The sequence below is a fragment of the Salvia hispanica genome, chromosome 2, assembly GCF_029641045.1.
Source record: "Salvia hispanica isolate PSC_SH4W2 chromosome 2, Shi_PSC_v1, whole genome shotgun sequence".
NCBI classification, from domain to species: Eukaryota; Viridiplantae; Streptophyta; class Magnoliopsida; order Lamiales; family Lamiaceae; genus Salvia; species Salvia hispanica.
In genome coordinates, this window is record NC_142693.1 from 4,522,344 (window position 1) to 4,536,658 (window position 14,315).

A 14,315-nucleotide genomic window follows, 5' to 3' on the forward strand; every position below is an offset into this window, starting at 1 on the left:
ATGTGTCATTCCGGCCCACACGTGAGGGGGCGTGTTAAATTCTTCAAATCATTGTCCCACATCGGCTTGGTGATGATCCTAGCTTCTCTATATAAGTGTGGATAACCCTCCCCCTTATGAGGCCTTTTAAGGGGTGACTGGCTCAATTCTAATATGGTATCAGAGCAGGACCCAAGTCGATGATGGTTTATCTCTTTATCTCTTCTCTTGCCTACCCACGTGATGGAAGTCCGATGTGTCATTCCGGCCCACACGTGAGGGGGCGTGTTAAAATTCTAATATCTTATCCCACATCGGCTTGGTGATGATCCTAGCTTCTCTATATAAGTGTGGATAATCCTCCCCCTTATAAAGCCTTTTAAGGGGTGAGTGGTCCATTTCTAATAAACACCAAACTCAAATGCGGTAAGTATGCATAGTTCATTTTAATTATAAATTTTGGTATTTTATTTTTATTTAAATGATGTATACATGAATATATAACATGAAATTGTATGATGATTAATGCGTAGCTATTTTTTTATGCATCTCAGCCAATGGAATGATGCACTTCGAGGATTTGAAAAAGGAATGAGCATTGGGAGCATTGCAACCAGCCTCTGCAGTATTCTGTGACAATCTAATTGAGAGGGTGGAAAATTGTGCATTATTCTTTAAAAGAAAACTTGTGGAACACTACAAAAATATTATCGGATTATCTGAATGTGTAATGAAACTTAGTACTACTTTGGATGTGTACTAAATGTATCAATAAAATTAAGGTTTGAATCTATTTCCAAATTACAGTAGTTTTTTAATAATCTATCAGTTCAACTATAAGTTCAACTAATTTCTTTTTGGTTATGTAATTTAAAAAAAAAAAATTATTATTGAATTAAGTAAAAAGAGAATACTGTGTAGAGAAAAAAAATAGAAACCAATTTTGTAGAAAAACCAAAAAAGACGAGTTATGATGTATGCAGAACTAATTCATAGTGTCAAACCCTCGAACTAAAATATAGTAGTTCATTATTAGGTATGAAATACTTCATTTTAAGATTATTTTATTTTAGTCTTTCTTCAATGAAGTACGTACAAAATAAAATAGAACAATCTAAAAATAAAGTAAAATATTTGCTTGATTTATTTAATTTTATTCACTACATTAAAAAAATGAATTACTGAAATTTCGTCTTAGTTCGGTGTTTAAAATTAGTTGGACGTTAGATACATTCCTATGCTTATATAGAAAAACTACTCCTCTTTTTTGGATGTTAGTAGGAATTTGCTAACTTAAAGCCAGACAACAAAAGGGCCACTTTGTTTTTTCTAATTAGCTCGATCGACCAAATTACACTAAAGCACGTAGTGAGAGGATTTCAACGATTAATTATAATTGACTCGACTTATATATTTTCGATTAATTATAATGGACTCGACTTATATATATAGGAGTATATTTTTTCTTAATTATAATATTTTGTTAAATATTTGCTTAATTATAATTGACTCGACTTATATATTTTCGATTAATTTATGTATAGTTGATAGGAACTGTTAATTTTGTTAAATAAACGTCAATTCCGGTGATGTCACCAATTAATTATTCATTATATCGAAGACTTTGTATGTAATTAGTTGAAGAAATTGAAAATGCAATTTTAGTTTTGTGCTTTACAAAAGGTTGTATGCCTATCTCCTTATAAATTATAATTAATGATGAATTATTTCTTATGTAACCTTCCCAAATAACTTGAAAATAAAAACAATTAAAAAAAACTTAGGGAAATATTGGGAGCGGGGTGATCAAGATTACCTGCCGTTAAAAATGATTTTACTTTAAAATCTATATTTTCTCTCGTGTCATGACGGAAAAAGTAAAACTAAAGATAAATGGGGATGAGATTCAATGTCACGATCTTCGTGACTCATTCAACGTGTCGCATTCCTAACTTAATTATATTAATAATATTTATTGTAAAAATAAAATTAATAATAATATGACACATCATAATTAATATTCATTTGAAAAAATAAAATTTAAAAAATTATAGTATATCCTACTTTAAGATCTATATATCAACTTTAATAATCTATCTTATATAGTATACCAAAAGCGACAATAAACCCTTAGAAATAATTATATCCTATAATTGTGTGAAATAAAATCTTTATGATAAGAATAAATTTAACTAAAACTATAAAGTTGATTGAACAGTAACTCCCAATTTGCGGGGGCTAAGACATCCACACCTCGAAATCACGACCAAATATCAAACTTTTCATTTAAATTCGAAATTTATTACTTGGTCTAACGTATGTAGCCAAATTAAACATTCATGTATATATATAGGAGTAAATATTGCTCGCATGAGCAACATATTCAGTTCAGGAGGGGTAGAGTTGCAAGAATATATAGGAGTATATACCAACTTTGTAAAAAACGTATTCTCTTTGTTTTTCTATATTTAGTCATTTCATTTTTGACAAAAATAAACATATTTTCTCTCTTTTTTTACTTTATTATTTCTTCATCTCTATATACTTTATTCCATTTTCTACTTTGTTTACTCTTCCTTTAATCCACTTAATACATTTTTCTTAAATAGTGCTCAAAAGAATTGCATCTACTACATACGGACATAGGGATGGAGGTACGATGCATTGCAAACTTTTCTTAAATTGTTAACTTGCTAACTCATCAATGCAGTATATTAAAAATGCCAACATGATTGACATTAATATGTCAACACAAATTAAAATTATATACTTAAGTCCATGGGCGGACCCAAGTGTATTTGGCGGAGGGGCTTTAAGCCCTCAATAAACTTTTTTTTAAAACTTTTTTTATTAATTATTTTTAAAATTTATTCAATTTTAGTGTAGATTATAATGTAAAAGCCCCTACAAATTATCTAAATTACTAAAAAAATGTACTTTAAAATAAAATTTAGAATTAATCCCAGTCCCTATATATAAATAATTCTGCGTCTACCCCTGCTTATGTCTTAGTGTTGAGATTTAAATATTGACATCAACCCAACCCAGAGATATAACATATAAGTATGTCAACTGAATTTGTGTTGACAATTTTAATACAATGCGTTGATGAGTTAGCAATTGATCACACCTCCCACTGGAATGACTATATTTTTGTCTAATAACAAGGACATAATTGTTACTCCCTCTGTCTGCGAATAGGAGTCCCGTTTTTCTATTTTGGTCCGTCCGCAAATAAGAGTCTCGGTTTATAATTACCATAAATGGTAAAAAGGTCTCACATTCCACCAACGCATTCCACTCACATATCATTTAAAACTAATATATACAAGTGAGACTCATATTCCACTAACTTTCTTCCATACACTTTTCTTAACATTTGTTAAAATCCGTGCCGAAAATGAACGAGACTCCTATTCACGGACGGATGGGGTATTTTCTATTTTGGTCTTTGTTTAACATTAAACTCAGTATGTTCATCGATTCATAAAATTGGCCAATACAAATAAGCGCTTGACGAAGTCGCGACAGCTACCACGCATTGCAATAATGTCTAGGCGTTGAATCAAATTATCAAATTAACCAACTCAAATTATCTCCCCAATTTTTTTCTAGCAAGTGGCCAAATTTTGTACCAAGTCGAATCTAAAATGGCGATATACATTATACTTACATAAATGTTCTTCATCACACATCCATTAATTCAGAGTTAGAGAATGGAAGGAATGAGAGAGATAGCGAGATCCTACTACGACAGAGCAAGCGATGCCGAGAAAAAATCGATCAAACAATCCTTTAATAAATTGGATGTCGACGGCGACGGGAAGATAAGTCTGAGGGAGTTCAAGAAAGCGACGAGCTCGTGGCTGTGCGCGGAGGCCGTGTTCAAGAAGCTAGACGAGAACGGGGACGGGAGCCTCGATTTCGACGAGTTTCTGTGCCTTCACTACATGGAGAAGAAGGTGGACATCGCCAGATGCGGCGGCTGCTGGGAGCTTCTGGTGGGGCCCTACTTCTCCTGCTTGCTTTGCTTGGGAAGAGGCGCCGATACGTACGACCTCTGCTGCGCTTGCTACCGCCGCGGCGCCGAGTTGCCGCATGAGCACTCGGTGCAGAACATGATGGATCATCACTCTCTCATCATGGTCTTCCGGAATCGCACCGCTGCTGCTGAAAAAGCTCAGAACAAGGTAATCTTGATCTCGTTATTAAATGATATTTTTTCAATCGTTCTGTTGGCAATTGAAACTAAAAGTTATAATATAAAAAAAAAGAATTAAAATCAGTATATAAGTCTCATTAGCCCGATCATCAATTAATTTTATGATAGAATTCATGGATTTTTGTAACATTCGCATCTAATCTTGAATTTCGATTAATTTATTTTATAGTAGTACTCAACACTTTGTGATATTCTTTTTTTATAATAGCCATAAACATTAACAATGTTAATTTCCAATCGTTTTATAACAAGATTCGTTCTACTGTTAGTTTAAATTTTGTCAATCATGACAATACAAAAATTTTGAGGTATTATTTGATGATTTTGGTTGATCATTTGATGACAAAAATATGGAAGAGTTGCGAAATAGTCATTCTTCAATATCACTCGACCAAAATTATAATATATTATACGTCAAAATCTACCTGGGGAAACTTATACATTAGTCATACATATCTTGTTATAAACTACTCCCTCCGTCCCATAAATATTGTCCTATTTTGACCGGGCACGAGTTTTAAGAAATGTAATGAAAAATGAGTTGAAAAAGTTAATGGAATGTGCGTCCTACTTTTATATATGATTTTATAATAAATTGTAAGAAATAATGAGTTAATAGAATATGAGGTCCACTACCAAATATGTCAAAAATGGAAAAATGGGACAATCTTTGTGGACGGAGGGAGTAATTACTATAATACAAAATTATCCTTATAGTACATTACTCCATTTTTTGCATAGTTAAACAATTAAACTAATAACCCTAGGATCACACATCCTAGCTAGGTACCAATGCACCTTAATTAGTTGTTGATTTTCTAATTCATCTTTCTTAATTAATTAATGTCGCCAATTGAAACATGAATCCAAACAGAAAGAAATGGAGGAACTGCGCGAAATCGCAAAAGCCCATTACCGAGCGGGCTCTCCTCAAGTCCAAACACTAGCCTACGACTTCTACCGGTCCATGGACTCGGACGGGGACGGCCGAGTCGACCTGTCCGAGTTCCTGGCCTTCATGAGGCACGAAGGCTACCCCTACATGCAAAACGCTAGTTTCTTCGACGAGCTCGACGTCGACGGCAACGGCACCCTCGACTTCTCCGAGGTCATGACGTTGTACTACATCATCAAGAGCGGCCGCCCCTTCTGCGACGGCTGCTCCAAATTCATCCCCGGAGTATTCTTCTCCTGCGTCGAGTGCTTTAAGAATCCCAAAAGCTCGTTCGATCTGTGTCGGGATTGCTACCGGGCGGGGAAGTGCGACCATAATCACGGCGGCCGGGCTCAGTTTTTGGACAATCATACGTTGTTGCAGGCTATGAGAGATCCGGCGCTTGCACGGGCGTCAGGAGTAGCATTTCATGAGGTAATGTTGATTTTAATTATACGGTGAAAAGTGTTTTCTTATCGTCACAAAATTTTATGCAATTTTATTATACGTACTAAAAATATAAAAAATGTGTTATTTTAAGCGTGACTCATGAGTCACACTTAAAATATACTATTCCCTCCATTCTTGAAAATTTGTCACCTATTTTCTTTTCCGTCCGTCCCTAAAAATTTGTCACATTTCACTTTTACCATTTTTGGTAGTAGACCCTACATTCTACTAACTCATTATCACTCATATTTTATTTTAAAACTAATATATTAAAATAGGACCCACATGTCACTAACTTTTTCAACCCACTTTCTATTACATTTCTTAAAATCTGTGCCGGTCAAATGGTGCCAAATCTTAAGGGACACATTTATTAAAATCTGTGCCGGTCAAATGGTGCCAAATCTTAAGGGACGGAGAGAGTAGTATTCATGAAAAGTTACACTTAAAATAACACATTTTTTAAATATTTTCTCTATACTCACTACATATAATAATATTGCATAGAATTTTGTACCAATGACTTTTCATGTTCGTACCGATGGATTTTTACCGTATTATATTCGGGTTTTACATAATGTGTTATGTTATTATCGCATTGACATAATAACAATTCGACACGCAATTTGATTAGAAAAATTACACAACATGCATGTAATATTCAATTCGAATTAGTAATAAATTAACCTCAGCTCCCTCTCTAATTTTATTTTCTTTTGTCTCTTTCTCATAAATAATGAGCTTATATAGTTGGTAAGTTATCTTGTTGGTGGGTGCAGGCATGGAATAGACCAACAAATGCCATAGTTCCATTGCAACATGATGGAATCTACATGAATAATTCGTACCCGACTCCGTACAATTCATACATACATCCCCAAAATGCAATTGTTCCAGCATCATCAAATATAAATTGGGTAAGTACATGACTTAGTTCGTTTTAATTTTATTTTTTTGGATCGACAAATTATAGATATGGAAAAAGGTTCATGTAAGTGTTACATGTATAGATGAAATGGAACCTTATAACCTTTCAATTGATGCCTCTCAGAACAAATGGAAGCTTGCGCTTAATGCTTTTGAAGTAGCACTCAGCATTGGGAACGTTGCCGGCACTCTCTGCACTATTTTGTGACCATGCGAGAGGCAAATAAATACAAAATGAGAACTTCTCGCCATCTTCTTTGGCTACGAGCTACTTTACTTTGTCGAGCAAATGTGCATTTCCTGGTTCGATATTGTACAATTGGAAGAATTTTGATTGGACTATTTTTATTTAATAGTACTACTAATATTCATATAACCTTCCAATTTGCATACTTGTTGCTCTTGCGCAGTGGCGGATCCAGGAATTTATATTCGGGGATGCGAGTTATATGATAAATCATTATATAATATACCAAAAATAAAAACACTTTGATAAGTCAATCACTTTGATAAACACATCAACACGAAAATGATGAAGATATGAAACTTGTTGAACAAAACGTTTTGATCTTCCATGAGGGCTATAGTGAGCTTTCATATCTGGAACAACAATGCCATGCTTATTGCAAATTGAGATTACCTTGTTCAAGTGAATCTCCTATCCATCGTCCCTCATTTTGGTAGTTGGTCTTTGGTTAAAGTGAAAAGCCTCATAGCATTAATGATGTCTTGATCTCTTCTTTGCAAAGCAAGACACAAAATGTTAGTGTACCCAAATATAGTAGTCATAAGTTGTGCCATAAACACGAAATCAAATGACTCTAGCAAGTACAAAATGCCTTGAGCTTTTCCCTTATCATCATAAGGGAAATCTTTCTTTCCAATCATCGTAAGAACTTCAAAAATTGTAGAAAATAAGTCCATGATATTCAAAAAGTCTTGTAGTGAGAACTCCAACGAGTGTCTCCAGGCCTCTTCAAACTAAGTTCTTGATTCAACCCTGATCCTGATTCAAGTTCACCAATATCCAAGGCTTGAGCAACTTTTTGTGCTTGAACTTCGCGAAGCAATTCATTTCTCTTACAAGAAACTTCAACTATCATGAGTTTTTATCCTTTTCGACATAAATTGTCAAAGATCGGATTGTTTTCTCATCACTTTTTATTTTATTTCTTGCACACGTGTCATTACAAAATTTGCCAAAATCATTATTGACTTCACAACAATTATAACTAGACATCAAAAACAACTTATCATATAAGTTAATAGATCAAATATTTTTAAAATTGAAACATAATAATTTAAAATCTAAAACAAGAGGAAAATAATACTACTCCCTCTGTTCCATAGTAGTAGAGTCATTTTGCCATTTTGGTACGTTCCATAGTAGTAGAGTCATTTCTTTTTTTTGGTAAAAGTCAACACATTTCTTCTCACCTACTTTACTCTCTCTTACTTTATTCTCTCTACATCTCTCTACCTTTTTCATTTCCTACTTTATTCTTCATTTATTTAACTCACCTAACACAACTTTTTTTTAATCTCCGTATAAAAAAAATGCATCCACTGCTATGGAACAGAGGAAGTATAATATGAGAATTTCTCATCCACAAATAATCAGGGGCAGTGGGGCACGGCTCTTTACACTTTTCAATTCACCCCAATTCCAAGAAAATAAAATATAGTCACCAAGTGTAAAGCACAATCTACCAAAATCCCTAAATTATTTAATGAACTAAGTCTAACCTTTTACACCTAATCAATTTACTTACCTTTTCCACAAAGAACAAAGTGAGGAAAATTGAAGCGGCTAGTCGGCGACACAAGAAGGCAAAAAACTGGAGGTGGAGAGAAGCAGTCGGCGTCCCGCGGTCCCGGTCCGGTGGAAGAAGGCAAGAAGAAGCAGGGCGGCACGTTTTCAATTGGGGCTGCCGCTGCAGTAGGTTTGTAATTTTTTCCAGTCCGTAAATAAGATTTTAATTAAAATAGAGTTTTTACACTCTTTGATTTATTAAATGTATTTGTTTCTTTTCCAATATTTATGGGAGGAATAGAATAGGGGGACATTTTATATATATTATTAATACAAAATCAGAATTTGTATAGAAATATATAATACTACTAAAAAAAAAAAAAATTTTGGGGTACACTCGTACCCCTTTGCTCCTCCTACTGCTCTTGCGTGTGACAGTCTGACAGACATCACTTGAAATTCCATAGATTTTGGTACTTCAGTGTTTTTTAGATCAAAAACTCTTCCCATTTTTTTTTCAATTGATGTGCTATCCCACAACACACTATTTAGGTATGCATAAGTTTATAGTACTAACAAAAGATTCAAACCTCATTAAGAAAATGACAAAATCCAAGCTAATATTAATCTGAAAAAATTAAAAAACTAATATCATCATCCAAGCTAAACTAATTACTACTGCAAAAAACCAAAACAACCTATTCGAAAAAGAGATAACAAAACAAAATAGTCCAAACCTGACTCTATAGAGTGTGTGTAACACGGTCACGTCTGCATACTCTGCCATAAAGGTGACGCGTGCACCACACACTCGCTATATGCTTAGGAGCAATGCCTACCATATACCAAAATAGTCCATTCAGAGACATGTAATAAAATTGAAATCTATATGAATTACACAAAAAAGAATGTCACGAATAAATTGAAAAATAGGTACCCGCACCAAAAGTGCTGCTCAAAATATGGGGTAGCTAAAATTTTCTTTCTTCTTTTTGCGATAACTTAGAGCATCTCCAACCATTTATATTAAATTCAAACTCATTTTAGTGTAAATGTCACATCAAATATGATTTTACACTAAACTCAAACTTGAAAGAATATTCTCTATATTATGCTTTTTTTACTCACAAAATTTGAAAAACTTCTAGGTTTGGATTTAGTGTAAACCTAAAGATAAGTAGTTTTTTCCTAAAAATAAAAAAATGAGATTGGTTTTGGAATACCATTGGAGCTAATTACCTATTCTGTTTTAGGTTTTAGTGTGCCTTTGGATATGATATTAGTAATAACCAATTGATATAAAATTTAAAACCGCCATTGTGGGGTTTTAATACTGAGGAAATTAAAAAGTTTTGTTTAATTTTAACTATTAGTGGAACATGTAAAGTTTTGGAAGAGGCTCCTATTATTCTAATTTTTGGATTATAAATATCCACTAACTACTTTTTTTCCATTAATATGAAGTCATTTTGCATGGTGTTTTTTCACTTTTGTCTATTGTTAAAGTTTGTTTTGCATCCAAAATTCACTCTCCTCATTTATGCACTCTATATTTTTCGTGATTGTGATAATATATTTGTTGTTGTTGAGGATTTTGATCTTATGTTTTTTGATATATATTTATACGGGACAGTGATAAAATGTAAACTTATATATTGTACAAACTCAAAACTTCTCAACACAGCTTCAACATAGTTTCGATACAATATCAACACAGTGTAAAATTTTAAGATTTTAATGTCAACACAGTATCAACACAATATCAGCCCAATATCAATTATTGACTACCGTTGAAATTCTGTTGACATTTTTCTCTTGATGCTTTTTTGTGATCTATTGACATTTTTCAATGGTTCAGATCATAGTTTTGAGTTTGTATAATATTTAGAGTTTTTATTTGATTACATCCCTATTTATACATTAATAAATGCCTCTTCTTTTTCGTTGTGAATTACTTATGATTATTACTTGAATGAAACATTTGATGGATGAAGGCAGCGACAGTATGTCAAATTATCTGTTTGCTTACATTTTTTACTATGCAAACTTTATATTATAGAGTATCTCCTTTTATTTTAGGCGAATGAATCTAAATCGGTTTCTTTTAAAACTAATGAAGGTATTTCATACGTATGGTGAAAGACTGAAAGTGACAAAGAGATAACCTCCCCTACTCATCTTTTCAAATGAGTGTTTCGAAGCTCTTCTTGGAAAGATATAGTGTTAATCATTAGTACCATTTTTTTATATTATAAACAATATTATATAAAATAATTTTTTTTTCATTTTTTTTCATTTTAGGTGAGTAAATGTAGATCAATTTCTATAAAATACTTATTTTTTTGTGCTTGGTATAATTCTGACTCTTTTAGTAATATTAACATTTATTTTGCACCACTTTATACACCTTATGATAATCATCCCTTTTGAATGGGAGTAGTCCGTGTTTATAAAATTTATGAATGTATTTATTATAATTTTTTTTTATCATGCATGGTAATTGTAGTAATTAGTGTTTTTAAGTTATTTTAATTGATTAAATTTGTACTTTTGTAGCATTTTATGGTTTTTCGTTCTTTTTATGTATTGAAATTTTATTTTAATTTATAACTTTATTTAGGATTAAATCAAATATAAAAAGTTAAATGTTAGTAGTACTGTAGTAGTATTTAATACGAAATTTTATTTAATTTAAATATTCCCTCTAAATTAAATTTTAGTAGTGATATTAATTTAATTTGTAATTTGTAAATATTAAGTTTTATACAATTTTTAATTGTAATTTATAAACTTTGTAGAGTTTAATCTTTTATCATTTTATTTATTCAAATAACCTTTTAATATAAAAATAATTAATGAGCCGTGCAACGCGCATGAGGCTGATACTAGTTCTAGTAATAGTTGAATTAAAGACATAAAACACGAGCTATATATCAATTTCGAGATGACTAAAAATATCTATATAAATACTATTTACAGCGATTACCGTTTTAGCTAGCGATGCTTTCATGTCACAAATAAAAATAATAATGAGATTAAAGTTTATTTGGAAACTATTGTTGGATGCTAGAAATTTGCTAACAAAACGCCAGACAACAAAAGGACCACTTTGTTTTATTTCTAATTAGCTCGATCGACCAAACTACACTAGAGCACGTAGCAATAATTGTAAATTAGGTTTACCGTACTTAGAGTCTCTCTGGCCTATATAATGGTATAATCTCTGTATTCATAATCATCGAATAAGAAAGAACAGTTTTTCCCCATCGACTTCTAACATGACCTCAGAGCAGGAAGATCTTAGCTCAGAAAAATTTCATCACAGCCAATAATACCAATTTCTTGACCCTTTTTCCAGCCAAAAACCAACCCAGATTTCAACCTACACCCAGAATATGAAAGATACAGATACAGAAGATACGAAAAATATGGAGCAGATGGCGAGTCTAAGAAACAGCAAAAGCATCACGGTACCATTCAAGTTGAATGGAAAAAACTACCCTTTGTGGGCAAGATTGATCAAGGTGAAGATCGGAGGCAGGGGCGCCTACTCGTACATAAAAAACGATCCCCCAAAACCGGGGAGCAAGGGATATGACGAATGGGGGTAGAATGAAGAGCCAACACCATCAGTGGAGGCAGCGTATGGATGGGTGAAGACAGAGGCGGCTCGACGTCAAATCATGCCACCGGCGTCGTCCTCACCCACCGATGAAGCCAATGGCAGTGCCGACTCATCATTTGGTGGAGAAATCGGACAAGGCCTTGCCACTCAGACCCAACGGGCTCTAAATTAGAACGGCCCACCACCACTGCGCCCCGCGGCCACCAGCCAACTGGGAAACAAGCCCGACACGACAAAATTGTGGTGCTCCCATTGTGGGAAACAGAAACACACTTGGGAGACCTACTTCAAACGGGTCGGATATCCCGATTGGTGGGAAGAACGGCAGAAGGCGAGAGCTTCTCAAGCCCAGCCGAAAATGGAGGTCGGCGTAAACGGAGAAGGAGTTCTGCGGCGAATCGAAGCCGGAAAAAATGGGGGATCGACCGGAGTTGGAACGGGGGCACGTCAGGAGCCTCCATCGGCCGGCGGCAACGTGAGGGGCGTCGAAAATTTGGCAGAATTGACGGAGATAAGAGGCGGCGCGTCTAAAGGAGGTAAAGGGTTTGGATTTAATCCAAACCATAATTTAAATTGCAATGATTTTTATTCCCCCCCCCCCAGAAGAATGTGAAATATAAAAAATGACCCCATCTCCTTATATCTGACCCCCCAGACTTACCGAAAATTCGAAAAAGACCCCTATCTCTCTAAAAATCCGAAAATTACCCAAGTTTAGAGTCAGAAAATAAATTTGCACCGCTAAAAATTTTTTCCGCTGCATTTCATGTTTATGATGTTACTGATAAAAATTCAAAGGGCTGGATATTTGATTGTGGGGCAACTTACCATGACTCCGGATAAAAATGATTTTCTTGATTTTAGTGAAGTTACTAGATCTTATATTCGAACTGCAAATGGGGAATTGATTACTGTTGTGGGTCTGGCACTATTGAGATTTCACCTACATTCCGGCTTAAGAACTGTATATATGGGCCTACATTGTCTCAAAGATTGATGTCCATAAGCCATGTGACGAAGGAGTTAAATTGCACACTTCTAATGCATCCCGACTTTTGTATTCTGCAGGATATTCAGACGAGGAGGATTCTTGGGCGTGGCACTGAGAAGCAAGGGCTCTACTACGTGGATGAGATAGCCCAACATGGAAGTGCAATGCTGGCTCACGGATCCACGAAACAGGAAACTTGGCTCTGACACCGAAGACTAGGACACCCCTCTTCTGGTTACTTTAAATTACTTTATCCGAACCTTTCTATTTCCTTTGACTTTTCTTGTGAGACTTGTGTTTTGGCCAAGAGCCATATACAGACTTATAAACCCACGAATACTTGTATGCAATCTATATTTTCTTTAGTACACTTTGATGTTTGGGGCCCTACGCCCTTTATTGGTGGAAATGACTTTCGATATTTTGTGATATTTGTTGATGATTGTACTAGGATGACATGGATTTATTTTTTGAAACACAAGTCGGAAGTCTTTGATAGATTTGCATCCTTTTTTAAACTAATCCATACACAATTTCATACCACTATCCAAACCCTTAGGTCCGATAATGGGAGGGAATTCGTTAACAGTGCTATGACCCAGTTTTGTAAAAATAATGGAGTGATTTATCAAACTTCTTGTACCTATACACCTGAACAAAATGGGGTAGCTGAAAGAAAGAATAGAGTTATTTTAGAAATGACCCGAGCCCTTATGATTGAAACCAAAGTTCCCAAACATTTTTGGCTCGAAGCTGTTACTACATCCATCTTTCTCATCAATCGCCTCCCAACCAAAATCCTAAACATGAAAACTCCCCTCGATATTTTAACCAAACAAGCCAAAATTCCCGAATACCTTAACCTTCCTCCGAAAGTCTTTGGTTGTACTGTTTACACTCATATACCTAAACATGAAAGAACAAAACTCTCACCGTGTGCAACCAAATGTGTTTTTGTGGGGTATGGGGTAAACCAAAAAGGGTACAGATGCTTTGATCCCAACACCAAAAAAATCACCACCACTATGAACTGTAATTTTTAGGAAACCGAATTTTTCTACCACACCCACCTTAGTAGTCAGGGGGAGAGTGATCCAGGTTGTTCTACGGACTATCTAAGTTGGGTTGTGCCAGTTCCAAGCTCCTCGATTGAGGAACCAACAGATCCAGTTGTCACTTCTGCCGAGAAGGTCTCACCACAAGAGCCATCTCACCCAAGTCCTTGTAATCCTTCTCCAATGATATCCGAGGTAATCTCTGAACCAAGTACAGTTGAAATTCCAGTTACCACTGACACTGTTGAAACAGAACCTCTTGTGGAAGACAACACAATAGATGGAGATACAGGGAGATATGCACTTCCTTTTCGGAGTACAGAGGGGAATTCCGCCAAAGAGATACTCCCCAGAGAAGATTGGGAAGAAGAGTCGATAT

The 14,315-nt window shown here is 34.6% G+C and overlaps 1 protein-coding gene and 1 pseudogene across 1 annotated transcript; one reads left to right on the forward strand and one right to left on the reverse strand.

Moving 5' to 3' along the window:
* Window positions 1-3,555: 3,555 nt before the first annotated feature.
* Window positions 3,556-6,888, forward strand: LOC125202528 (uncharacterized). Its single transcript, XM_048100933.2, has 4 exons — window positions 3,556-4,169; window positions 5,076-5,570; window positions 6,365-6,502; window positions 6,637-6,888. Exons 1-4 carry the CDS (start codon window positions 3,696-3,698, stop codon window positions 6,718-6,720), a joined length of 1,191 nt encoding a protein of 396 aa, XP_047956890.1. The 5' UTR covers window positions 3,556-3,695; the 3' UTR covers window positions 6,721-6,888.
* Window positions 6,889-6,972: 84 nt separating this feature from the next.
* Window positions 6,973-7,615, reverse strand: LOC148931457 (uncharacterized; annotated as a pseudogene).
* Window positions 7,616-14,315: the final 6,700 nt, after the last annotated feature.

Bases quoted from the DNA above. Each gene is read 5' to 3' on its own strand.
- LOC125202528 (XM_048100933.2), top strand. From the start codon at position 3,696: ATGGAAGGAATGAGAGAGATAGCGAGATCCTACTACGACAGAGCAAGC. The intron at 4,170-5,075 runs GTAATCTTGATC...GAATCCAAACAG, and splicing joins CTGAAAAAGCTCAGAACAAG to AAAGAAATGGAGGAACTGCG. The intron at 5,571-6,364 runs GTAATGTTGATT...TGGTGGGTGCAG, and splicing joins CAGGAGTAGCATTTCATGAG to GCATGGAATAGACCAACAAA.